At 28.2% G+C, this 25,055-nt stretch overlaps 3 protein-coding genes, 2 long non-coding RNA genes and 1 pseudogene across 6 annotated transcripts; 4 read left to right on the top strand and 2 right to left on the bottom strand.

Annotated features, from left to right (window-relative positions):
* Nucleotides 1-6,864: 6,864 nt before the first annotated feature.
* On the top strand, nt 6,865-8,499 carry LOC126554437 (uncharacterized; annotated as a pseudogene).
* Nucleotides 8,500-8,731: 232 nt separating this feature from the next.
* Nucleotides 8,732-9,394, top strand: LOC126554436 (uncharacterized). The gene is given in 5 exon segments (XM_050209520.1): nt 8,732-8,905; nt 8,908-9,091; nt 9,165-9,205; nt 9,207-9,229; nt 9,301-9,394. Coding segments are annotated over 5 exon segments (516 nt in total).
* A 165-nt stretch (nt 9,395-9,559) lies between these two features.
* Nucleotides 9,560-10,400, top strand: LOC126554442 (uncharacterized). Its single transcript, XM_050209524.1, has 4 exons — nt 9,560-9,749; nt 9,827-9,865; nt 9,942-9,989; nt 10,211-10,400. The coding sequence occupies exons 1-4, from the start codon at nt 9,560-9,562 to the stop codon at nt 10,333-10,335; spliced, it is 402 nt and encodes a 133-aa protein (XP_050065481.1). The 3' UTR covers nt 10,336-10,400.
* Nucleotides 9,623-12,250, bottom strand: LOC126554443 (uncharacterized). Of its 2 annotated transcripts, XR_007606675.1 has the most exons (6): nt 11,971-12,250; nt 11,553-11,631; nt 11,264-11,429; nt 10,976-11,151; nt 10,183-10,406; nt 9,677-9,760 (listed from the first exon to the last, which is right to left on the bottom strand). It is a non-coding gene; the product is annotated as an uncharacterized LOC126554443 (long non-coding RNA). The 2 variants fall into 2 exon arrangements; XR_007606674.1 differs by lacking the exon at nt 10,183-10,406 and having other exon boundaries at nt 9,623-9,760.
* Nucleotides 12,251-16,267: 4,017 nt separating this feature from the next.
* LOC126554435 (death-associated inhibitor of apoptosis 2-like) lies at nt 16,268-17,792 on the top strand. Its single transcript, XM_050209519.1, has 4 exons — nt 16,268-16,271; nt 17,090-17,161; nt 17,270-17,562; nt 17,778-17,792. The coding sequence occupies exons 1-4, from the start codon at nt 16,268-16,270 to the stop codon at nt 17,790-17,792; spliced, it is 384 nt and encodes a 127-aa protein (XP_050065476.1).
* A 1,228-nt stretch (nt 17,793-19,020) lies between these two features.
* LOC126554439 (uncharacterized) lies at nt 19,021-19,499 on the bottom strand. Its single transcript, XR_007606673.1, has 3 exons — nt 19,411-19,499; nt 19,141-19,343; nt 19,021-19,051 (listed from the first exon to the last, which is right to left on the bottom strand). It is a non-coding gene; the product is annotated as an uncharacterized LOC126554439 (long non-coding RNA).
* Nucleotides 19,500-25,055: the final 5,556 nt, after the last annotated feature.

The raw sequence follows: 25,055 nt of genomic DNA, 5'->3' as shown, positions 1-25,055 counted from the left end.
AGGCAAATTTAATTTGAAATTTTTTGGCTAGTGTAAGTGTTATATTTTTTCTCGATGTTATTGAACGTGCATATGTTTTTATTTCCTTATGTTTACCCTCAAAACGAAAACACCAGAAATGTCGAGGTGGTCCTGATTCACGGATTATATTAGGATAGTGTATCAAAAAATGATGTTTGGGCTTAAGAGTATCATTAAAAAGTAGGCTGTATAAAGAATTATGGTCTTTTATTAATTGTTCCAAATATTTTATTGAGTTATCTGTAAATTTGTAAGACATTAACAACTCAACAATTTTTAATAAAATAATTACAAAATTCCATACATCATCATTTTCAGGAATTAGGTCCCCTATCATGAGAGGAAAAAAATGTACAAATGTCATTACCTCTCGAGCAGACATTTTTAAATGATGTTTTTGTAAATGTAATAATGTAATTGGGGGTGAAATATTACCAACTTCTATTGTACCATACTTAAAAGTGGTCTTACGATTATTTAATTTTTCTAGGGAAAATAATTTTGCAGTTTGCGTATAATACAAAATTACATGGCACATATCGTAATGGCGTACTCCTTCAAACATGTCATGCATAATATCCACGCAATAATTAGTCACAACATGAAAACTGTAAATTTGATTTAAAACAGACTCACCATAAATCCCAGTACTTATAAAATTATTAGTATTTACATCCTCTGAATAATTATTTATTGTACGCATTATTTCTCTATTCTCAACAAATAGCTCTAAAGCTTCAGACTTACTAGCTTTGCAAAAGCGACAGTAGTAATTGGCTGAGAAGGATTTGCTAAAATCAAGCATAGTGTTCAATCCTAAATTGTCTCCCAATATTAGTCCTAGAATAAAATGTACATGGAATTCTCCATCTTGTGTTGTAACTATCAAACCTTCTTTCTCAAGGATATTAATTTCACGAATTAAATGTGTTAAACATGGCTCATTCCCAAATTTTTTGTAATCAATGGTTTTTATTAAAGCAGCTAAAAAAATATTTGATAGTTGGGAACTGTTTTCTGCAAGGGGAAAACTGTAGTAAATGGCAGAGATTGATTGGGACATTGAATGGGATCCTAACGGATTATTTATTTCTACATCATCCATGTATAAAAAAAAAGGAAAAACTAATTTTCCTACATAATGTGATGTTTTCTGTTTCCAAAGATTCCCTTGCACAAAATGAGAAATACTTGAATCATCATTTTTTAATATTGTAAGGTTATTAATAAAAGTATTTAAATTATCACCATGTTCTAAATATTTTTTAAATTGCTCATTCAAAGGTAACAGAGCTCCTTTAGTTACCTTTTCATCATATATCGTTTCACCCAATAGCTGAACATTACAAATTTCATTGTTAATGGTAAATTGTTGTAAGTCAGTAACATATTGATTTTGAACAAGCCATTTTCCTAAACGGTACTCAGTACTACAAGGTTGAAAAGGATTTGAAAAAACCGTGGAGAGTTTATTAAGTTGTATCTTTATAGTTGAATGTTCTACTACTTCTACTTGGGAATTATTTAATTCTGTCAGCATTAATGCCATTGGTTTAGTTAAATATTCAATAATACCACTTTGTATCTTTAAAACATCTTTAAATGAAAAATTATTATTATTATGCAGACTCATGATAAATGTAATAGCTGATTTATATAAGGAATTAATAGCAGAATCTATATCAAAACATTGAGGTATTTTTTTTGAGCTGCAATCGGGTTGATTATCTAATATGGGCGTATCCATGTATACTTCTGTGACATTTTTGTCACTATTGACATTTGAATTTATATTATCAATATTACTATCTAAGTTGGGGCTGTGTCGAATATGTTTAGTTGAAATGTGCCTTTTAAAACTATTTAAACATTGGAAAGCCTGATGACAGGATTCTTCAGCACATTCATATGTACTGTATGACTTGAGTGAGTGAAATATTTTAAAATGGACCACCAGGGTTTTTAAGTTAGAAAATGTAGATTTACAAACAAAACAAATCATAATGAGAATAGGTAGGTAGTTAACAGAAAAAAAAGAGGAATCAACCAGTACCTACTTGCAGCATTGGAATTAAACCTATAAAATATATTATTCAGTTTTTAAAAATAATAATAACATTTATGTAAGTATTAAAGTATACCTATTACAAGCAAGTGTGTTTTGTGTGTATGTATTATACTCTAAATTAATTAAGTAATAGGTTGATATTTATATGTAAATACCTAAATGTTTTAAAAATATTTGGAATAAATAATTAAATTTGAATTCATTAATTTAATATTAATTATAAAAACATAAAATGACTGCATTAAGTAGAATTAAAAGTTTCTCACAATATTAATGTAATACCTATGTAAATGTTTAATAAAAATTGTTTTAACTTTATATTTTTGAAAGATATTTATAAATACCTATTGTTAAAAAAATCTTATTGAATAAAAAAATATTTACATAGGTTGAATCTGGTTGAACTATACCTATATAATAATATTGCTGTTAAAATAATTATTGTTTTTGTTATCTATTTTTAAACTTTTATGTCGTTTTTATAAGCACCCACCTATAATTTATTTTTATTATTCAAGAGTAATTGTTATCAATGTATAAATAAATCTTAAAATGCTCATAACTATACTTATATAATATGCAGTGACGAGTTATGTAGTTGTGGTAGTTGTGGTTGGATTAAAAGATCCCCCTCCAGTCCCAAGGGTTATATATATTCTAAACAAAGCGATGAATGTTACAATTATACTTAATTGTTTTGTGTCTGTATCTTATATCTATATAGTTTTTACTAATACACGATTTCAACTTCGAAAATTTGCAAATTATTTTTTATAGTTAAAAATGTATAAAATGTTCAATTTTGATAACTAAGTGCTGAACATTTAGAACAAAATCTTAACTTAGTCACTGCTTATATGCTAAGTAGGTACTTAATGTAAAAAATCATAACTTACCTAATTTTACGTGCAAGTAAGACGATATAGGTAATAAATATTATTATTACACAATATTATGACAAATGATAGTCAAAATGGTGTTTAGTTATAACAGTATAATATATCTTGGATATCTCGAACACGGTGTTAAGACGCTAAGTCGACAGTTGAACACTTGAACTCCAAGAGTGAAATGCGGGACAGAATAATTTTTATCGAATGTTCTCGTCGTATTTTTCATTTGCTTGTTGTTCGTTTTAGTGGAAATTTAGTACAGACCCAATGAGAGCCAACGATAATTGTGATTTTCCCTTGCTCAGATTTTCAGAGAAGATATTATATATTTACCAATTATCTTTTATTTCCAGTCCCCGCAAGCGCATCTTGGCGAATTCCATACTAGGCCTAATTTTAAGAAAACATTATAAGCGCTCACTTAAGAGCACGTAATTTTAATTTCTGCGAAAAATTTACGAGCAAAACCGCATTAGTGCATTTATTTTCAATTAATATTTATATATATACGTAATAAAATAATTAATACAAACTTACCTCCTTTTATAATTCATTATAAACTACAAATTAGCTATAGCCCGATTACATAATATAAATTATAAACGAGCTTATTTAAATGTATCACACCAAATCTTAGGTAGATAAATCATTACCTATTTTAACCAGCATCCAACACAGAAACACATATATTATATATATATTAATCACTGAATGTTAATTGTATATAGATAAAAAATACTATAAACCATGTAATAAGAATAGGTACGTAAATAATATATTCAAAAATGTAGTGTTATATAAATACAATTCTCATAATAGGTATGTAGTGAACACAGACAAAATATGTAGATTTTTAATAAGTATAATAACTTATAAAGTTAATAAAGTGTTTGTTGAAATGAAAAAACTAATTTGTTATAAATATATTTGACAACACGATTTTATCATTCAAGTACATTTTGTTGTTGGAATGACAAAATAATTATTGATTTAAAAAAATTTATATTACCAATGATAAATGCATATTGTTGGGTGAATATAATAAGATTTATAGATATGACAATTGATTGTCAAATTGATAAAATAAACAATTACAGTATATGACAACATTTTTATTAAACTAACAATTTTTTATCGTCATAATACAAATATTGTCAGCGTAATAAATGTTAGATTTGTTGATCATCTACAAAACATGTTTGTCAATGTTACTATTAGAATTTTTTTCAGTGTAGGTTAAAATATATAATTAAAATAATCTGGGGCTTGAGACCCCCAACTAAATTTATCAAGCTCCGCCTATGCCCCAAGCCCCCCCCCCCTATTTGCGTCAATGAATTGAGGGGTGGAAATTCAAAACGTACTATTGCCAAAATTAAGAAAATCGTGTTTGAGCATCAGGACCATAATGAGTACATAGATTCTTATTGAAAAAACATCGATAAATCGATTGGCCTTGTCAGAAAAAATCAAAAAGTAGGTTGAACAAATCTATAAATTTATATTTTGAAACATAATTATCCAGAGAATGGAAAGTTAGTGCATCACCACAAAGAACTTCCAATAAATCAATTTTGAGAATATTTACAATAATTATTATTCAAATGTCTAAACAATTTTATTGACATTCTGACTTCAGTATAGTACATTTGAAATTTATAAAATATAACAGTAACCAGTAGGTTTGCATCAGTGGCAACCGCAGGGGGGGCTAACGGACTGAAGCCCCCCCATTGCCCGTATTATTATTATTTAAAAAAAAATATAAAAAATAATCATGGTGTCTATAAATCGTTAATATTTTAACTAAAATAGATACTTACGAATAACATTTATAAGCTTTTTGACTGGATAAATAATTTTTTATTGAAATTTATAGACATTTTAATTAATAAAATATTCAAATACAATCCAAGTGAGGACGGTATAACCATGCTGGTTACCAAACAATTTTAATACAATTTCAAATTCGACCTCCTAAAAACACCAACTAGATCCAATTTACTTTCAAAAACATACATCGGCCATCGAAGCTTATGAGCTTATGTTGCTTAAGCATATTTTCTACCAGAAAAGTTGAAAAGTTACAAATATTTTAAAATATCTCAAATAAACGTCTGAAATCATTAGAAATAATGCAGTTTAGCTTGATTTTTTTCGAGAACCTATATATGTATTTCAATGACTTAAGTACAATGATGCAATCAGAATTTGTCTACTTAACTTAGTTCCAAGGTTATGAACTTTTAAAAATTGTAATTTTGAGTATTTTACGTCTACGCAGGTTATTTCATGAATTTACTAAAAAAAGCACATTTTAAAACTTTATTAAAAAGTATGAAAGTAACCCCCTCGCTTTCATAATCCTGGCTACGCCACTGATTATAATAGGGATTTAATAAAATATATTTAGGCTGGCAGACCGTCTCCTCTCAGAATAATCTTTTTAGGTAGGTAGTACTAGGTACCTATGTACAGTTGGTAAATTAGCCACAAAATACATTGAATACGTGTACGCGATTTACAGTTGACAAGTAAAATGTTCTGCATAGAATATGACTGGGTCATATGAACTTGGTCAATTACGTAGTATGTATTACGATAATATGGAATCCTAAGAATTAGTCAACTCTACCCAAGTATTGCACAGCGGTAATTATTGTATACCCAGTTCGTGGTTTATAAGTAATAAATTTGGGAACTTTTCTATTTTACCGGACTTCCTAATTTTTGACAATTTTTTTTTTGAAACCCATGTATTTTGACATTCTAAAAACGATGGTGCAAAAATAAATTGGGGCAAATCATTAGTTTTTAAGTTATAGCACTTTGAAAATTACGTATTTTGTAATATTTTGTTTAAATAGCCAATATATTCGATTTATAAATTTTTTGCACTTTTTTACGTTTTTATTAATAATTAAGTATCGAGTTAAAAGCATTTTGGTTGCAACTCAATATTAAACTTGGTCTAAAAATTCAAAAAAAATTGATTATCACAATATGCCTCGGCAGTGACTGCGCGTGTATCGGCACTCGTTGCTACGCTCCTCGGCGCCGTCGCTTCGCTCCGCACAAATCGAAAATATCCCCCGATTTGCTATGTAACACCACCTCAAGTAGGTCACAGGACCAACAGAAATGCATTTCGGTTGCAATTCGATACTAAGCTTGGTCATAATCAAAAAATCTAACAATTAGGAAATCGAATATATTGGCTATTTAAACAAAATATTACAAAATACGTAATTTTCTAAGTGCTATAACTTAAAAACTAATGATTAGCCCCAATTTATTTTTGCACCATCGTTTTTAGAATGTCAAAATACATGGGTTTCAAAAAAAAAATTGTCAAAAATTAGGGTAAAATAGAAATATACCTAAATTTGTTATACGTAAGTACTGAAGATTTAGATTTAGGTTGATATTAACTACACATTGAAACGTCTTTCTTCGTACCAGGCAGCAATTAGAGAATTAGTATTCATATTATTTCTCTACAGTCTACATAGACTAAGGTTTTTGGAAGTGCAGAATCCATAAAATATTATTTTCCGATTTTCGAGTTTCCAAATATTTAGGAATATTCTTGAAATCAAGCAAATGTATACTTTCTCCGTCTACTCGGCCTTTCGAAGAAGTTAACTTGGCTTGTATAAATATTTTAAAGTACCTATAGAACCATTAGCCCCTTAAACTTTTAAGAATTTATCATTGTCATTCCAAATTATTACGTGATGATCTATAAGAGGGGGATAACACTTTTCTATAAAAGCCACCAGTCGTATGTCATACAGTCTTAATTAGCGTCAACTCAGTTGTAAGTAAACAGTTAAGTGTCTTTTGGTTTGATTTTGTTTGATTTTTTCAAGATTTACCAGTATGGCAGGTAAGTCAAAATAATTATTTAAACATTTTTGAACTTGATCAGTGGTAACATAGTATTAATATTAATTTTCAAATATCTTTAATGTTTAGTTTAATTATTAAGAGCTAATAAAAATAAATTATCATTAATGATTATATTTCTATATTTAAATTTACATAATAAATTATAATATACATAAAAATAAATATGTTAATTTACTCAATTTCAATTCAAAATTTTAGTGACAAAAAATAAAATTATTTGTAAATTTAAAACAAATGTTAAACTAGTATTTGCTTAATAATTTTCAATATAAAAATGTAAGTACACAATTCATCAGATGAACATGGTGGAAGAATCAGGTCGAGATCTCGGTCACCTCATAGAGTGATCAATATTCTTCTTGGCAATGAAGGAGCTCCATCAAGGAGAGTACCAGGGCTCAGAGGTCACTTGGTATATGCTGATGATGTTGGATACACATATGTGCAAAATCATCAATCCACTAATCGACGGTTAGTATTGAATACTTATAAAAATATAATGCATTAATATTGAGTACACTGGTTGATAGACTTTAATATGATTAATATACCTTAAAAAATAACCTTATAGACAGCTTCGATGTTCGCGTTACGAACGGGGATGTACTGCTACTGCATCAATGTCACTATTTCCAGAAAATATTCCGATTATAATGTATCAACCACACAATCATCATGTAGGGCATGATATAGAGATTGGGACATTCTACGATGCAATGAGACGGCGTTCTTTAACAGAGAGGACACCTGCACGGACAATTCTGGAAAAAGAAGCGAGGAGGTACACAAATTTACAAAATTACTTAAATACTTCATTTAGAATTATGTCAAAATGTACTCATACACGAATAATAATTTTTTAGATTTCCAAATGCAGCTATAGAGGTGTCTCGTTAGCAAGCACTACGGGCAATGCGCTATGTGCAAAGAAGTGTGAATCCCCCAACACCAGATAATCTCAGGGCCATGGGAGAGATTATTATGTCACCAACATGGCAAAACCGTCTACTTTATTCAGTAGACGATAATGCACCATTCTTCCATGGAAACTTGGAGTTCATAGTCAATGAAGAATTGATTTTTGGAGGATTGATTTTTTTAAATTTGACATTTATACGACACATTGCTCCATACCTACGTGAAGCAAGAGTCTTGGCAATTGATGGTACATTTGGTGTTATTCCGCGAGTTCCTGCTGATGCCGAGCAGTTGATCACAATTCACGCTGTCTTGGATAATGTCGTAAGAGATATGTTAACATTAAATAATCAATTTACTTACATATTTAGTTTATTTAAATTTTATTTTCTTCAATTTACATTTGTAATTTAAGTCAGTTCCTGTGGTATACGCATTATTAAATCGTAGAACAGAAAACGTCTATATAGGACTGTGGCAATATGTGCGAAATAATTTACCAGAAGATATTTTTGACTGGCAAAATGTAAGTATTGTATCAGACTTTGAAACAGCCATGCGAAATGCAATACGAATAGTGATTCCAGAATGCCAATTGATCGGGTGCTGGTTCCATTTTTGCCAGGTAATAAACAAATTGTGCATTAATGTTTTTATTATTGTATAGTATTTTTCTGGATTCTTTAATCTAGATATGAAACTGATATATGTATAAAAAAAAGTTTTCTAGTTCACCAATATTTTTAATATATTTCAGCATTTGTGATTTACCTTAGTCAATAAAGAAATTATATTCTCAAATGCACTATTTGTTTGCGAGCATTTTACGTTTTGTCCAGACCCATGGCATGGTGACATTATTTCGTGAAAACCATCATGCTGCCACAATACTGAAAATGGTAATAAGAAATAACAATTAATGGCGGATGGATTAGGATCTAGTGATATGAGAAATTCTTACATTAATATTAACATTTTTTTTATATATAGATTATGTCTTTTACCACACTTGCCACCACAACAGATGCCAGAATTGCCAGAAGACTTCCACATTCTTGGGGGCTTTCTAGCAATCACAAGATTGGCAACACGTATATGGGCATACTGAACCGTATTGTTCAGTTAGTGGACTATGTCAGACAATACTGGTTGACAACAGTACGTCCATCCGGGTTTTCCGTTTATGGTGTAAACATCCGTACAAACAACTTTGTGGAAAGTTTTCACAGTATGCTTAAGTCCACCATAGGCATACATCACCCAGTCTGGTCTTTTTACGGTAATTGATTTTTAATAAAAATATATAGTTGGCAAAAGCTAGAATTTTGATTGGTTTTTATAACTTTTTGGAGATCGATTACGATCGGTTGAAAGTAGAGTACGGAGGGAAACATTACAAACAATCAATGGCCAACAAGTGAGACAACTAACTATATATGGCTTACATTTTTGAAATTAATTTTAATTTTAATAAATCAAACTTTAAAGGTACGAAGATCTTTTGTGTCTAGCAGAGACACAAATAACTGCATTTTGGCTGATGCTCTACGGAACATACGCTATGGCCGCTATGACACAATGACATATTTAAGAAGAGTGTCTTATTCGGTGAGAGGGTATATAGACATGCAAATAGGCCCTTTAGCTAATGGAAGGTACCATATAAATTCAATTGGGTGTATTAACTAAATGACAATAAAATGGAATTATAGAAATCCTTCTCGAAGATATTCCTGAACAGCTACCAATGATTGGACTTCAGCCTCTGCCACCTGTATTACCACCATTCCACATTCGTGGTGCTGGTAGAGGTAGGAGGGGTCGTGGTCGTCAACGGGCAGCAGCAGTTTCAGAAAACCATGGAATGGTCCGGCATCCAAATGTGCGCCAACAACCAGGTGGTAACCTTAGATTAATTGAAGGTCGCCATCTTCTCGGTAATATACAACTATACATTTAAATTAAAAATATATTATTTACTCTAGTTACTATACTTTAAATATAAATATTATAGGGAATACAGACAATATTGAGGTGCCAATCCAGATTCAAGGTAAGCATATAGAAATAAAATATGATAAAAAATATATTGTCTTAACAAAATATGACTTTTTTGTTTGTTTGATAAGCAAATAATGAAGACCGAAATGAGCCCCTTGATCAGCCAGAAAACGAAAGTATGCCTTAGAGTATTTCTATAAATAAAATGTTGGAGTGTCACCCTTGGGCGGTTCTCCACCCAAGTACTAACATTTTGTAATTTATTCTTCTATGCCCATAAGCTTATTGTAACTGTATTACAGATTATATATTATTCTAACAAATTTAAAAATAATAAATAAAATAAACTATTTATGAATAAATATTCACTTATTCTACAATTTAATTTGTTTTGAAGTTGAACAGCCACATATCAATGATACGTTAGCGGAGGAAGAGGTCTATGAAATAGTTGAGCTTATCATAGATGATGCTTTTGTTGACGGTAGATTGATTTTAAATGTTATAATACTGAAACATTAGCTTAATAACTTTCCATTTAGTTTCAGAATAAAATACTCAACCAGCTCACCAGGCAGCTGATTTAGATATCCCTACATTTGAAGGCAAGTTATTATTATTATAATAATTTTCCATTAAAAGGACGTTACACTGATATTTGTTATCTTCGTCTTAGAAGTGCGTAACATACCTAATTTTACTCTCAAAAAATCATGTTTAGCTATACTAGTTTAAAAATTAGAGTGAATTTACCTCATAAAATGTAAAGGTAAGATTATTTTGTAAAGGTAAGATTATTTTGTAGAGTATCTCATAGGCTTTTTATTATATTTTAATTTTAAAGCAAGTTATAAAAATGTATTTTTATAATATTAATATTTATTTTTAATTTTAAAATTGTAAATTTTATGTTACATATTAAAATACTCATAGCTCACTTTAAAATTAAAATATAATACAAAGCCTACAAGATGCCATACAATAAACTTAGCTTTAAATTGTAGAAGAGGGCAAATTTAATCTATTTTTTAAACTAACGAAGCTAAACGTGTTCTATCGAGCTTACAATTTGTTATGATACACACTTGTAAGACGGAGACAACAAAATATGTCCTTGTAACGTCCTCTTAAATAGAATTGAAAAATAAAAACTAGCTTATACTTTTTATTCTAAAGGTGACCCTGTAGACAGATGTTTTGTTTGCCTTGAAAGTTGGAGCCAAGTAAAGTCGGCCAACATTTTGGTGCTGTGATGAGTGTGCGACTCAATTAGATAAATGCGGAATTTGCAAAGCAGAATTTCCCACAACACAGCCCATCTATATAATGCATGTTAACCTAGGAGATGGTAAATATTAATAATGATACAGTAAATTGAAGATTTTTTTCTTTTATAATTAAAATATACAATTTTTATTAAAAGGTAAATGGATGTCAAACAATTCTTTACTTGATCTAACTGGAAGTCAGTGTCTTGGATGTATGCGTCATGTACAATATGTACCAGACCAGGCGCAATACATACTGTCGGACTGTGGCCATGGATGGTATTGTGCAAGCTGCATCTCAACACCTCCTGCCACATGTGACGTCTGTGGTGATATGGTCGAAGGTACCTTGAGAATATTTTTAAATTGAAAAAATATTTCATTATTTTTTTGTTATTCATTAATATATATATTATATATATATATAGATATATTTTTTTTATATATTACAACACTTTTTTATATATTTACTAGCTGACCCGGCAATGCTTCGCTATTGCAAGATTTCTCAGATGTATGTAAATTGTGTATGTACATTTTGTAGGTATAACTATGGATGGAACAAAAGATGAATTATGCCAGTATTTTGATAATTATTCAAAGACTTAAAAAATTTCTTTATAAACAACGTTATCAACTTTTTCTGGATCAGGGGCAAAAATATACAAATTAAATTTGGATGTCACACGTGACAGGGTGATGTATAGTTGACCGTGAGAAAAACATTGAACGCTTAGGTCAATTCCAGCAACGTTAAGTGTTTGTCCCTGTGCCTTATTTATAGTCATTGCAAATGCTAATTTAACGGGAAATTGAATACGTTTAAACTTAAAAGGTAAATCTGAGGGTATAATTGGTATTCTTGGTATTAAAACAGTTTTTCCATTACCACAGCCTGTTAATATTATGCACTCGAGTAATGAACTTCTCAATTTTTTGATTTATAGTCTTGTACCGTTGCAAAGTGTAGGTGGGCTCAAATTTCTCATTAAAATAATAGGTGCCCCTATTTTTAAAATCAGTTTATGTGGTGGGACTCCAGGAGGTGTTAAAGAGTTAAGAAATTCAGTTGGGAAATGGACTGCATCCTCTTTTTCTAAAACTGTATCAACTGAATAGTACATTTGTGATTGAGCGTCAAACCTAGATAGAAACAAATCATTTATTTTGTCGACTTGCTCATTTGTTGGTGACAAAATAGCCCTTTCTTGAAACCATTTCAATGATTTAGAAGATATATTTGGAATGTTCGGGTACACGTTTTGAATCAATTTTGTTATAGTGAGTACTGAATTACAGAAATTTTTAATATGTATTTTATCATTCGTTGCTTGAAATTCTCCTTTGCCTATTAAAAGTAAATCTTTGACAAAATTTATATTATCTTGATCTGTACATAGACTCTCATATTATTTTTAAGTAGTTAAAATAAAAACGATAAAACGATAAAGTTTCAAAACAAAATGAATAATGTGCCAACTATTATATTTGTTTACTCTAAAGTTCTCAGTATCTATAATAAAAAATGTATATCAACCAGAATATAAAAATATTTTTTTTTTCGATTTTTATCGATATTAATCGATTTCAAGCCCTGCTATTATCGATATTTGTATTATTATTTATATTATATTTATATTTATATTTTTATCTGCTAGAGGGCGCCACCGATGTAACTCAGTTTTTGTCTCTAAATCTATAACTCACAGGAGTTAGGTCCATAATTTATGCTATAAACCCGCTCCCCGACATTCTCTTTAATTTAAAAAAAATTGCACGACGATTGAATAAGTAGTTTCGGAGATTAGCCCGGACAAAAAAAAAGCGACTTAATTTTATAAAGTAGTATAGATATTATATTATATTTTTATTTGTTTTGTTTATTTATTTAAATATATTCTTGATTTGTTTAGTTATTTATTTTATACTAAAATGCTAAGATAGCTGACATAAATATATCATTTTTATATTTTCTTATTAATTATTATTCAGGAGAAATTCTACCAAACTTCCATCAATAGCAGATAATATGTTTTAATTGTTAAAATAAATTGTTACAAAAAACGTATTCCAAGAGATAAGATCACCACATAATATTAATTCATCTACCTATCATAGAGATTGGCTCAAACGACTGTAAGACAAAATATTTATACTTCTTGTTTTGTTATTGAAAATTGTTAATAAACTTACTCATATAATCATAGGCGCAATTTGAACTTTTAACTTGGGGGGGGGGGCTGAATATATTAAAAACATGAAGACCATTGCAAAATAGCATATTAAAATTGTATGTCCTAGGTTTTGGGGGAAGGGCTACAAATTTGTGCCTATGCATATAATATCTACTTATACCAATTTAAATTTAGATATAAATCATTTATTATATTTATAAGCTCTTTATTTTTCAAATATGGCAAAAATGGTAATTTATATACAAAAATAAAAAAACAAGTTAATATTTCAAAACCAATATCTCTTGAAAATGTCATCTATAATGTATCATTGATATAATTGAATTAAAAACATAGAACATCCTGTTTTTGAGGTAATATCTAAAATATCTTCAAAAAATAAAATGCCCGTTTTCTAATTTAGGTGTAGATAGCTTTTATTCGAATCACAATTAGTATGTGTTATGGATTCCATCATCCTCTGAATAGAATGAATGGATATAAAATTGTTTATAACTTTTCAACCACAGACAAAGTGGTCTTAGATTAATGTGAAAACACTGAAAAGAATAATTAAATTACACAAAACAAATTTACTAAAACTTTTTTATAGAAACTGGAGTCAACAAATTATATTAATAACAAGTAGCTTAATGAATTTCAAATTATGAGATGTGATTGGGATCAAAGAATATCTGATATAAATTAAAAGTTTTGTGGATCCAGCGGCAATTGTTTGTTTCAAATTATTTTTAGTAATACAAGATGGAAGAGGTTTAAATGATTACAAAGAGTGTATCTAAGAAAATATTATAATTATTACCTTGTCATATTGAGGAAAAAAAATGACACTGAGATTGCCTAATAGTCATAACAAATATTTAACATATTAAAATATCAAATTTCTAATTTATCCATGGTCTAAATTAAGATAATATTATAAATAAACCACATGTTTTCTACATTTTTATAAAAAAAGACATCAAATATAAATTTTAATATTATACTAGCTGTGACACCGTGTAGTGTGCAAAGTGCTTCTGTTTTTCATTTACAAACTCTGAAGTTCTGAACACCGAGAAGATCTACTTTACACCGTGGAGCGTGGATTACACTTTAATAAAATCTATTCAATGTTATAATAATGTCTGTACACTTATATTAAATGTATAACTTATAAATTATATAACCCATCCCATAGATATTATCTATATTACCTCATTTATAAATTACAATCAGCCATTGCCGCTGCTCCTCGCGCTGTCGTATTTAATTTCCAAAGTACTTCAGTGGCAGTGTCGAAGTGAGTGTTAACATTGTTAATATGAGCAGGTTAAATACGCTGATTAACCTGCTGCTCAATTTACCGCTCTTGACGGGAGCGTCGGGCAGCGGCAATGCGAGGAGCATGGTTTGCGTGAGTAACGTGTTTACACGTTCATGCTGCCCACTTCCCTGCTCACTGTCACGAAAATAGGCTGAATATAAATAAGGTATATTATTAATATTATTTATCAATTTATCATGGTTTTTACTTATCAATCATCATGTAGACATGCGGTTATCTTTATCAGTAAAATGCAAAAATGTCGGAGTAATATAATATAATATCGTTATAGTTTATATTCGAAGTAATTGATATCGGAGCAGTGTTGTGGTTGACAATAACAATTTTTGTTCGGAGTAATATAATGTCATAGTAATATATAGTCGTAGCACTGGTGTTATCCCGTTTCGTTATGTCACGTAAAATACACTTCCATAACAGTCGTAAATTCGTTTATGTGCTGAACCTATGTAGGTACAATCAATACAAAAGAAATTGTGATCAGAAACGTCATTTAAGTTTGCAGGTTATCCAAACTAATGTATTACATATGTTTACCATTTACATGCAGTTATAAAATTCTAATTTCATTTATAATTTATTTGTATAAAACAAATATGAGAAAATCGAGTAATTTTTTTTTTTTGATGTTTTTGTTAAAACCCCTAAAATGTCTTCTGCGAAAAGAAGAGAAGTCTGAAAACAAATATAAAAGAACAATCTCGTATCATATTCTCTGATATATGAATCAAAAGTATTTATTCAAACGAGTAGCCTTGGGGTGCCAAAGAGCTTATTATACTTCGACTATTTTGAAGGGCTAAAGCCCCTTTCCCTTTATCAATATTATATAAGGATATACTTGATCCCTCAGATAATTATATTTACTGTAACGTACAAATAATGTTAGGGGATAGGCTGCAGTTTTCGTCTCTCATTTTTCTAAACCTACGTCATATTATTATGTACACCGAAAATAACATTTTAGCTACTTATAAAATATCTGGATTATGCACTGTATTTGCTGACGAAATGGCCAATTTTCAAAGAAGAAAAATACTTGCTTGTATTAAATAATGAAACTTCAACAAACAACAAAGGTAAGATTTACAACTTAGTATAATATGTTTATTTGAACCTACTTAATATGTAAACTATTTTATGGACCTATAGCTTTTATATTAACTCGATGTAAGTTGCAAAGTTTCGGACGTTATATTTAGTCGCACGCTGTAAATCATATTCAAAATCGCGAGAGAGAGAACGATACCGAAATACGACAAATACGCATATTAAGAAGGCAAAACTTAAAAAATGTTTGTATTTTTTTTGCTTTTGATGGTAATAATTTTATTAATCGTTATTGATGGTTACCTATTTGGTTCACGTCTAACTATAATATAATTTTCCATTTTCGCGCTTTCCGTGTACAGTATAAGTGCGTAGCAACACTCTTATCGCATACCCGTCTCGTTGCGTATAGGTACTGCATAGGCATATCGTCAATCATACTGCTCTCTCTACAATGTAATACACACGACTATAATCGTCCTTATAACGTGCCTACCTATAACTCTATAATATTGTACCTACACGTCTATAATAATAGTAATCGTGCGCCGGTTGTTTACACGACGGAATGGAATATACGTCGTATACGACCGAAGTGATGCACGTTATAAATTATGGGTACGTCGTACAATATAATAAAAATAATATTATTATCGTTGCCGTGTATGGTCGCGGTGGTGTGCGAGCCGTACGCGGTATGGAGAGAAAAAAAAAGAGCCAGCTTGGACGTTGCTCCGGCCCGACGGGGCGTGGCCCGTGTCGACGCCGATAGCCCCGAGGGTTCCGAAACGCACCGGGCACGGGGAAACGTTGCTGGTCGCGCACACACACACGATCGCCGCACGTAGGTATATACCACCAGACAGGTAGGTACCAGCGCCGCGGTATAGCAGCAATGCCACTACAGATGAGTGTTTTGTCACGCGGCGGCTTTTTGTGCGCCGTACAGTCAGCGTCCGTCGGTAGGTATAGGTATATGCATAAAAAAGATGCTCGGGGTATAATAGTAAACGCTCGCGCAATTCGTACGGGTACGGTTTTCGGGGAGGATTATGGGATTCGGACTGGGCGGAAAGAATAAAAATCAAAATTGCCCATCAACAATATGAGTTGTATACATTTGTATGTTCTGCGCACTTTTGACTGCGGAGATTGCAAATTTTTAGGTGGATTTTCCCCCTCAAACTTTTTTTTCTCCGCTGTACCAGTAAAAAAACACTGATTTTCAAAAACTATAATGTATGTTCTGCGCACTTTTGACTGCGGAGATTTTTAAAATTTAAGGTATAGTTTCCGCCTTTAACCAATTATTTTTTCCCCTGTTACACATAAAGTTTAAACAGTGTATACACACTTCAACACTATTTATTTCCCTTGTAAGTTAAACATTCAGGTTACACAATAATTTCATTTTTTTTTTTAATAAATTATAGATAAAAGTCGTTTTATTGAATTCATTTCAGTTCAGACAGTTCAGTTAATATTCAACCATCGTTCAATCAGGTTCTGTTAGTTTTAATCAAGTTTAATTCATTTAAGTTTTTTTTTATTTTTTTTTTTATAAAAAATGAATTTTCAACAAATTAACAACAGTTTTTGTTCACTTGTTTCGTTAGTACGAAACAATGCATATCCTACATATCCAGAATTCACTACATTTATATCAAGATTGAAAACATTCAATTTATTTCCGTTGACTTCATCTCAAGATAAATACTCATTAGCTGAAAGCGGTTTTATATATTCAGGGAAAAAAGATATTGTTGAATGTTTTTGCTGCGGTATTATATTGCATCGTTGGGAAAAAGAAGATAATCCATGGATTGAACATTCAAGATGGAATCCGAAATGTGTTTTTGTATTATTATCAAAAGGAAATCAGTTTGTTGAAAATGTAGTAAAAAATATGGTAAGATTATCGATATTTGTGATTGTGATTGTAGATCAAGGTCATATGATACTGTTGTTTAGTTCATTTAACTTTCTATATTTCAATAAAAAAAATCTGAATTTAATAAACTTAAATGTGTTAATAACTTATTTAATACCTCGTGAACGTATAGCCTAGTGGGATAACGCGTCTAATTTAAATTTAATGTTTATGATTTTTAAAAAATGTTTCAGGTTCTATCGAATTAGGTAGGTAAGTATAATAACTCTTTACTGTTTATCCAACTAGACTATACGTTCACATTTTTTTTTTCTTTTTTTTCTTTTTTAACCTTACATTTGTTTAGTATATAACATGTATGGATAAACAAAACTTGTTAGTTTGAGCTAAGCTGTCTAGTGATCATATTCATATTTCTAGAAAAAAAATACTGTTTACTGTTTTTTTTTATTTTATCAATATGAATCCATCAATCGTTGTATCAAAATCTGTGTTCGATATTCGTCCTTTTAGTAAGAAAAGTGTAACCGTTGGACTTCTAGTTAATAAGCAAATTTCAATTATTATATTATTAGAATGTAAATTAACTAAAAAAGTTGTAACGTTAGATCTTGATCAGTGGTGTAAGTTAATGTGCGAAAACAATTTTAATACAATTATCGAAAATTTGCATACTCGTTGTAAATGTGTTAAGATAGCTGATAATTTTTTCTACTCTGTTAATGTAAACCAATCAACTATAGTTTTATATTCTAATGATAATTATATAACATTATCTCATATTGATCTTCATCGTTTGAAACAATTACAACATTGTATTGACTTGTATATTGTTGAAAAACAGAAAAAATTGGAATCATACCAAAAAACGTTTGATACAGCTTATACGTTAATTAAGTCTGACGTAAATGGGTTACCATCATCTTGTCAACGAAACGAATTTACAAATCAATATATTCAAAATTATGATTTCAGCTACAGCAATATACAAAGTGAAGATTGTTCATTTATGTACGAGTTATTACAATTTCATTTTAATTCATTGTCGAACATGATATTACAAGATTTAGTGATGTAATATAAAAAAAGTTTCTTAATTTATTTTAATTTATCGTTCTTGTAAAAAAAAAAAAAAAAATGTGAAATTAATACCACTTGTATACTAACTTTCAATATTTTTATTTTTTTTTGGTTTTATTTTTATTTTTATTTTTATTTTAACCTATAAATGAATTATTATTATTTTTTTTTTTATCTAAATAATAAAAATAAATATAAATATAAAAAATTTTTTTTTTATTAAATAAAATTAATCCAACACCATATCCTATTACATATTTTATAGTTTATTTTTTTTTGGTTTGTGTCTGATTAGCTTCTTGGCGGGATGTCGCATCATTTTGTCGAAAACAGATTGAATGAGCGTCACCATTTCTTTGGCTGTAGTTAAATCATCCGGATGCTGTCCTGTTAAAGATATTTGAGTGAGCATTCAGCATGCTTCCATCTAAAAAAGTTAGGTTAGGTTAAATTAAATTTTATTATAAATATTTCACTTTAGTTAAATATATATATTATTATTATTATTATTATTACCTATCTTGCAGAGCAACTTTATCAATTTTAGCACATTTATAATGTGCTATAGTCCAGTAATCTACAGCCGTATTGTCTACAGGTGTCTTAACCGTTAATGAACAATCATCCTTTTTTATATTCAAGGTGTTCTCTGCATCGGTTGGTATAGTTGGATCTGTTATTAAATCTAATATTTTGTCTGTATAACAAATAGCAGTGCTCTATAAAATAATAATTAAATTATATTTTTTTACTTTTCGTAATATGTCATAAATTTATATAACTCACCTTTTTCGTCTTTTTCGATACTGGTTTCTTCTCCGGTTTTACAGCTAACCTTAACGATAAGCTGATGATGGTTACAAAATAAATTTTTCATAAAATATTTAATGTCTTTTAATTAAAATAATTATATATTATATTATAATAAAAAAAAAATAAAAAAAAATAAATGTTTTTTTTTTACTTACTTCGGAAAATACAACCGACTCCTCGTCATCGCTTTTAAATGAGTAGCAGGACATTTTTTCAAATTAAATTAATTTTATTAAAAAAAAAGTCTAGATTGTAAATCTGTTGAAGTATACTGAATATACTGTATCGATGAGTCTCTTATATATGTAACCACTTCTCTCCTCCTCTTAAGTCTAAAATAATCAGTTCAGCTAAAACACTAACTAGAATAAAATTGAAAGGTACGTCTTTTCAATTCGAAAAAATAGAATGTATAACAAGTGCGATTTGTATCTAAAAGAATGTAATTGACTTCTACATTTCAATGTCAGATTTGAAAGGTTATATACAATTTAGCAAGGTACGTAAATTTAGCAAGGTAAGATTAAAATTAAATAATTGGTTATAGTAAACATGAAATAGAAACGTACGTATATTTTGGAGACTACGCCGCCCAATAGTTTAATATAAAAGCGGTTGTGGTAGTATTAAGAATTAGACATACAGCTAGTTCGTATGTAGAAATCCTGCGTATTACATTACTTCATTCCTGTTGCCCTAAGCTGATATTAGTTGGTTAGATTTAGAATAATGAATATTATATATTAAATAATTGGATTACGAACATAGTTTAAATAATCGTTTATATATATTATATATATTATATATATATACATAGATTTTAAAGATTAAAAATATGTATTTAAATAATTGGTTATAGTAAAATATGAAATAGAAACGTATAGTCGAATTTCCTGTTTATCATGACACGTACGTATATTTTTGGGGGCTACACCCAAATAGTTTAATATAAAATGGGTTGTGGTAGTATTAAGAATTAGACATACAGCTAGTTTAGTAGAAACACTATGTAGAAATCCGACATATTACATTACTTTATTCCTGTTGCCCTGAGCTGATATTAGTTGGTTAGATTTAGAATAATGAATATTAATATATTAAATAATTGGATTACGAACATAGTTTTAATAATCGTTTATATATATATTTTAAAGATTAAAAAAATATGTATTTAAATAATTGGTTATAGTAAAATATGAAATAGAAACGTATAGTCGAATTTCCTGTTTACCATGACACGTACGTATATTTTTGGGGGACTACTCCCAAATAGTTTAATATAAAATGGGTTGTGGTAGTATTAAGAATTAGACAAAGTTAAGCTTCACTCACGCATAGACCGATGACATTGTTCTATACTTAACAATACATCGAGCTTGCTTTTATTATATTCAGTTAATAAATAACTTAAATTCAAACTTCTTACACATACGACAAAGTGGACTTCGTCGTTAAATCGTGCTGAACCATCTTCACCAAGACCGGTTCACTACAACTAGAAGCCAGTATATTTTTTTTTTCAAGCATCTCCACGCTAACAGAAATGTAAGTACTATTACTTTACTACTATTAACTAGCTTTAAATTAAATATTTACTATTATAATTTTCCACTATAAAAAATGATTCCATTTAATAATGGTATTTTACATAATTTACACCACAAATAGGTTCATTTAAATACATATGTAATTTGTATCAAAAATATAACATGTATTTGCGTTACATAAATAAATTAATTTTAGTTTTTTTTTTTTTTACACACACGTTAAAAAAACGAAATGAAATATGTAATTTGTACCAGCCCTAAAATTGAGTATAGTACGAAACATTTTGAATAGTTCAAAAAGATTAGTGTGTAGTACAACATTTAAAAGTATGTCATTTTTATTAATAATAATAATATGTTTAATTTTATATCTTCACACATTTTTTTTTTTTCCAAACCACATATACACAGATACATCGTAAACAATATTTTGTGTTGTTACGTCTTATACACTTAATTTTAGTTATTATTATTTTTTGTTATAATCAGCTTAGTTATAGTAAATGTACGGTATGTACACGGATATATTCTGTGGTATATATATATATATATAAACAAAAAATAGTTACTAGCTTTTTCTTACAGAGTTTAGTTGATATAAATAGTTATAAATTATGTTTTATTTTTTTTAAAAAATAGTATAATATACTTAACAAGATTTACTTATTTAATATATATATATATATATAGAGTTTGTTTTACTTATTTAAATTAAAGTATGATTGATTTTATATATTTTATGAATTATTGCTAAACAAAAATTTACTTATTTAATATATATAGAGTTTGTTTAACATTTATTTATAATTAAAGTACTATGATTGATTTTATATATTTTATGAATTATTGCTAAACAAAAATTTACTTATATATATATATACATTTTATTATAATTATAATTTTAATAATGTGAACAATGTTACAAATTATAATTTTAGTAAGTACAGATTAGATAATGCCCCTTTTTTTAATTTTATTTGGTGTGAATTATAAACTTGAAAAGTGGTACAAATTATTTTTTTTAGATGTGGTGTAAATGAGATATAATTTTTACATTACCTTTTTTATATTTAAAATAAAAAAATAAACGAATAAATATTTAACTATAATTTCAGAATTATAAAATGGAATCTCCTCAAATCGTTTACCTCCGATCTTTGATTGAAGAATTACATTTGAAAGTTTTAGAAAACCAAAAAAGTGTTGATCAAGATGAAGAAAGAAAAAAAATTGACATAAGAGCTTTAAATAAAAAAATTAATAATTTATATAAAAAAAAAATAATAGATCTAGTTGAAATAGATAGGTTAAGAAATGAAAAAAGAAACGTTCTTGATGAGTTTAATTTTTCTTATTATATTGGTGAAAAATGTAATAGACGTATACGTTATCGTTCCACAATTTTGAATAATCAACTAGAAGATTTAATAAATAAATTTGTTTAAATAAATCTATTTTTTTTTTTAACCTGATTTATATTATTTCTTTAATCTATTTTCCATTTTTTCTTTTTTTTATACACCTACTTATAAAGAAGTATTACTTTGTTCATAATAGCTTTTCCAAAACATAAAAAAAAAAAATGTTTTTTTTTAGAAAATGGATTTACTTAACCATATCTTAATTGAAATTCATCGATTGGATGAAGAAATCGATGATAATGATGAGAAGGAAGTACAAAGTAAACATGAACAAAGAAAAACTATAATTTTAATCAAAAGAAAAATTAAAATATTAAGATATGAAAAATACTTAGCTAAAACACTTTTACAAGATATAAAAAAAATAAAAATCTTAAAAGAGAATATAATACATTGAGAAATGAAATATTACTTGTTAATAAATATTATGATTTGTATGGTTATGTTAGATTTCGAAAACAGACGTTAGCTTATCATCTGCATAGCGATTATTGTACATTATTGGATGATCTAAATTTATTAACAGAATCTTTTTGTTTGAATCTAAAATGATTTTTTTTTTTAAAAAAAAACTAAGTACTCATTGTTTATTTAAGAATTTTATTATTATTATTTTTTTTAAAAATGTAAACAAAAAAAAAACATACATTTATATATATATATATAAATTTAATGTGTTTTTTTTTTATTATTTCAGTCTCATTATGAACAGAAATATAATAACAAAAAAACAGCGTATGAACACGATTGGAAGTGGACTTATTGAAATAGAAAGATTTAGAAAAGGTTCAAAAACTTTCATAATTAAGAACTGTGAAAATTATATAGATTACAAATTATTTTTTAACTATATTTTACATGAGTTAATTTTAAAGTTAAGACAATCGTGTATTAAAACGTCGATCAAATTTAATTTACACGTTGACGCTACTTACACACGTCCTATAACACATGATAAACAAGATGTAGCTTTTAAAACTTCGAATGTTTTAGCATGTAATTCATCCGATTTCGCTAGTTTGTTAACATAAAGTTTGATAAAATATTAGCTGAAGAATCTGAATTTATTGCTAAAGGTTCAGGATGGACACTTGTTTCAATAGATGGGTTACAGTTGAGAATCAATTTAGTAAATCCATTAAAAGGAGGTGCATATTTAGATTTACCTAAATTTATACGAGAAAAAAAGGCTATTATAAACGTTAAAAATAAAGATAAATACTGTTTTAAATATTCTATACTAACCAAATATGATAAGCGTTCTAATAAATCACGATTTAACCAAAAATATTTTGATTTTCTTGAAAAAAAGAGTGGGTTAGATTTTAAATGTATTGATTTCCCAACACCAATAAATCAAATTAAAAAATTTGAACTTTTAAATAATGTTTCAGTTAATGTTTATAGTTAAAAATAATAAAGGTACTATTTTCCCTCTATTTATAAATAATAAAGAAGAAAAAAATCATTTTGATCTATTTTTTGTCAATAATCATAAAACATCACATTATTGTTATATTAAAGATTTTTCAAGATTTATTAGAAGTCAGAAAACTAAAAATTGTTCTAAATTAATTATTTGTAAGAGGTGTTTTACAACTTTTGGAAATAAACCATGTAAAAGTAAACTTTGGGGTGAAACAGGATTAACTGAACATAAAAAAATGTGTAGTAAGAATAAATTAGGAAGACCGATAATGTTTGAAGAAGGAAAAGAAATAATTCAAATTTTTTAAAAGTTATAAAAAAACTTCCAGAATACCATTTGTTATTTATGCTGACTTTGAATGTATTTTAAAAACTAAACAGACAAATGAATTCACTAAAACTAGTAAAACTTATATCACACATTTACATGAAATTATGAGTTATGCATTTTATGTAAAAGTTGACTATAATATTATCACAGAAAAGTTAATGCAACAGTTTAAAATTCCACAAACATAATAATTTATAGAGGTATTGATGCGGCAAAAAATTTTATGGAAAATATAATTGATATTTCAAAAAAAATAAATGATATTTATCAAATTAATGTACCAATGATTACGTTGACTGAAAAGGAGGAAAAACAATTTCAAATAGCAAAGGTTTGTAAAATATGTTTATTATCTTTTGAAGAAAATGAATTATATAAAGTTAGAGATCACTGTCATATTACTGGTAAATATAGACAATGTATTTGTTTTAAATGTAATTTTGAAATAACCAACCCATCATTTGTTCCAATTTTTTTTCATAACTTATCTTACGATAACGACTAACGATCTTTACAGATTCTTTGATATATAATATTCGAACATTTAATTTTTTTGATGATATTAGATATGATTTATTTCCGTATTTTGATACATCAAACTATCCAAAAGATCATTATTGTTTTAGCGAAAATCATAAAAATCAACCTGGTTATTTTAAAGATGAAATAGGAGGAAAAATTTTAAAGAATTTGTTTCATTAAGACCGAAATTATATGCTTACAAGACTGAAAACAACGATGAGGTTAAAAAGCTAAAGGTGTAAAAAAATATGTATTATCAACATATGTATTTTAAAAATATATAGAAGTATTAAATGCGTACATAAACCATATCTCTCTTGATAATAAACAAACTTGTAGAAACATGAATTTTATTCAATCGAATAAACA

This window comes from Aphis gossypii, unplaced genomic scaffold, assembly GCF_020184175.1.
Source record: "Aphis gossypii isolate Hap1 unplaced genomic scaffold, ASM2018417v2 Contig00503, whole genome shotgun sequence".
In the NCBI taxonomy this organism is placed as follows: domain Eukaryota; kingdom Metazoa; phylum Arthropoda; class Insecta; order Hemiptera; family Aphididae; genus Aphis; species Aphis gossypii.
The sequence above is the reverse complement of the archived record's forward strand: the minus strand, read 5'-3'. Positions and strand labels throughout refer to the sequence as shown.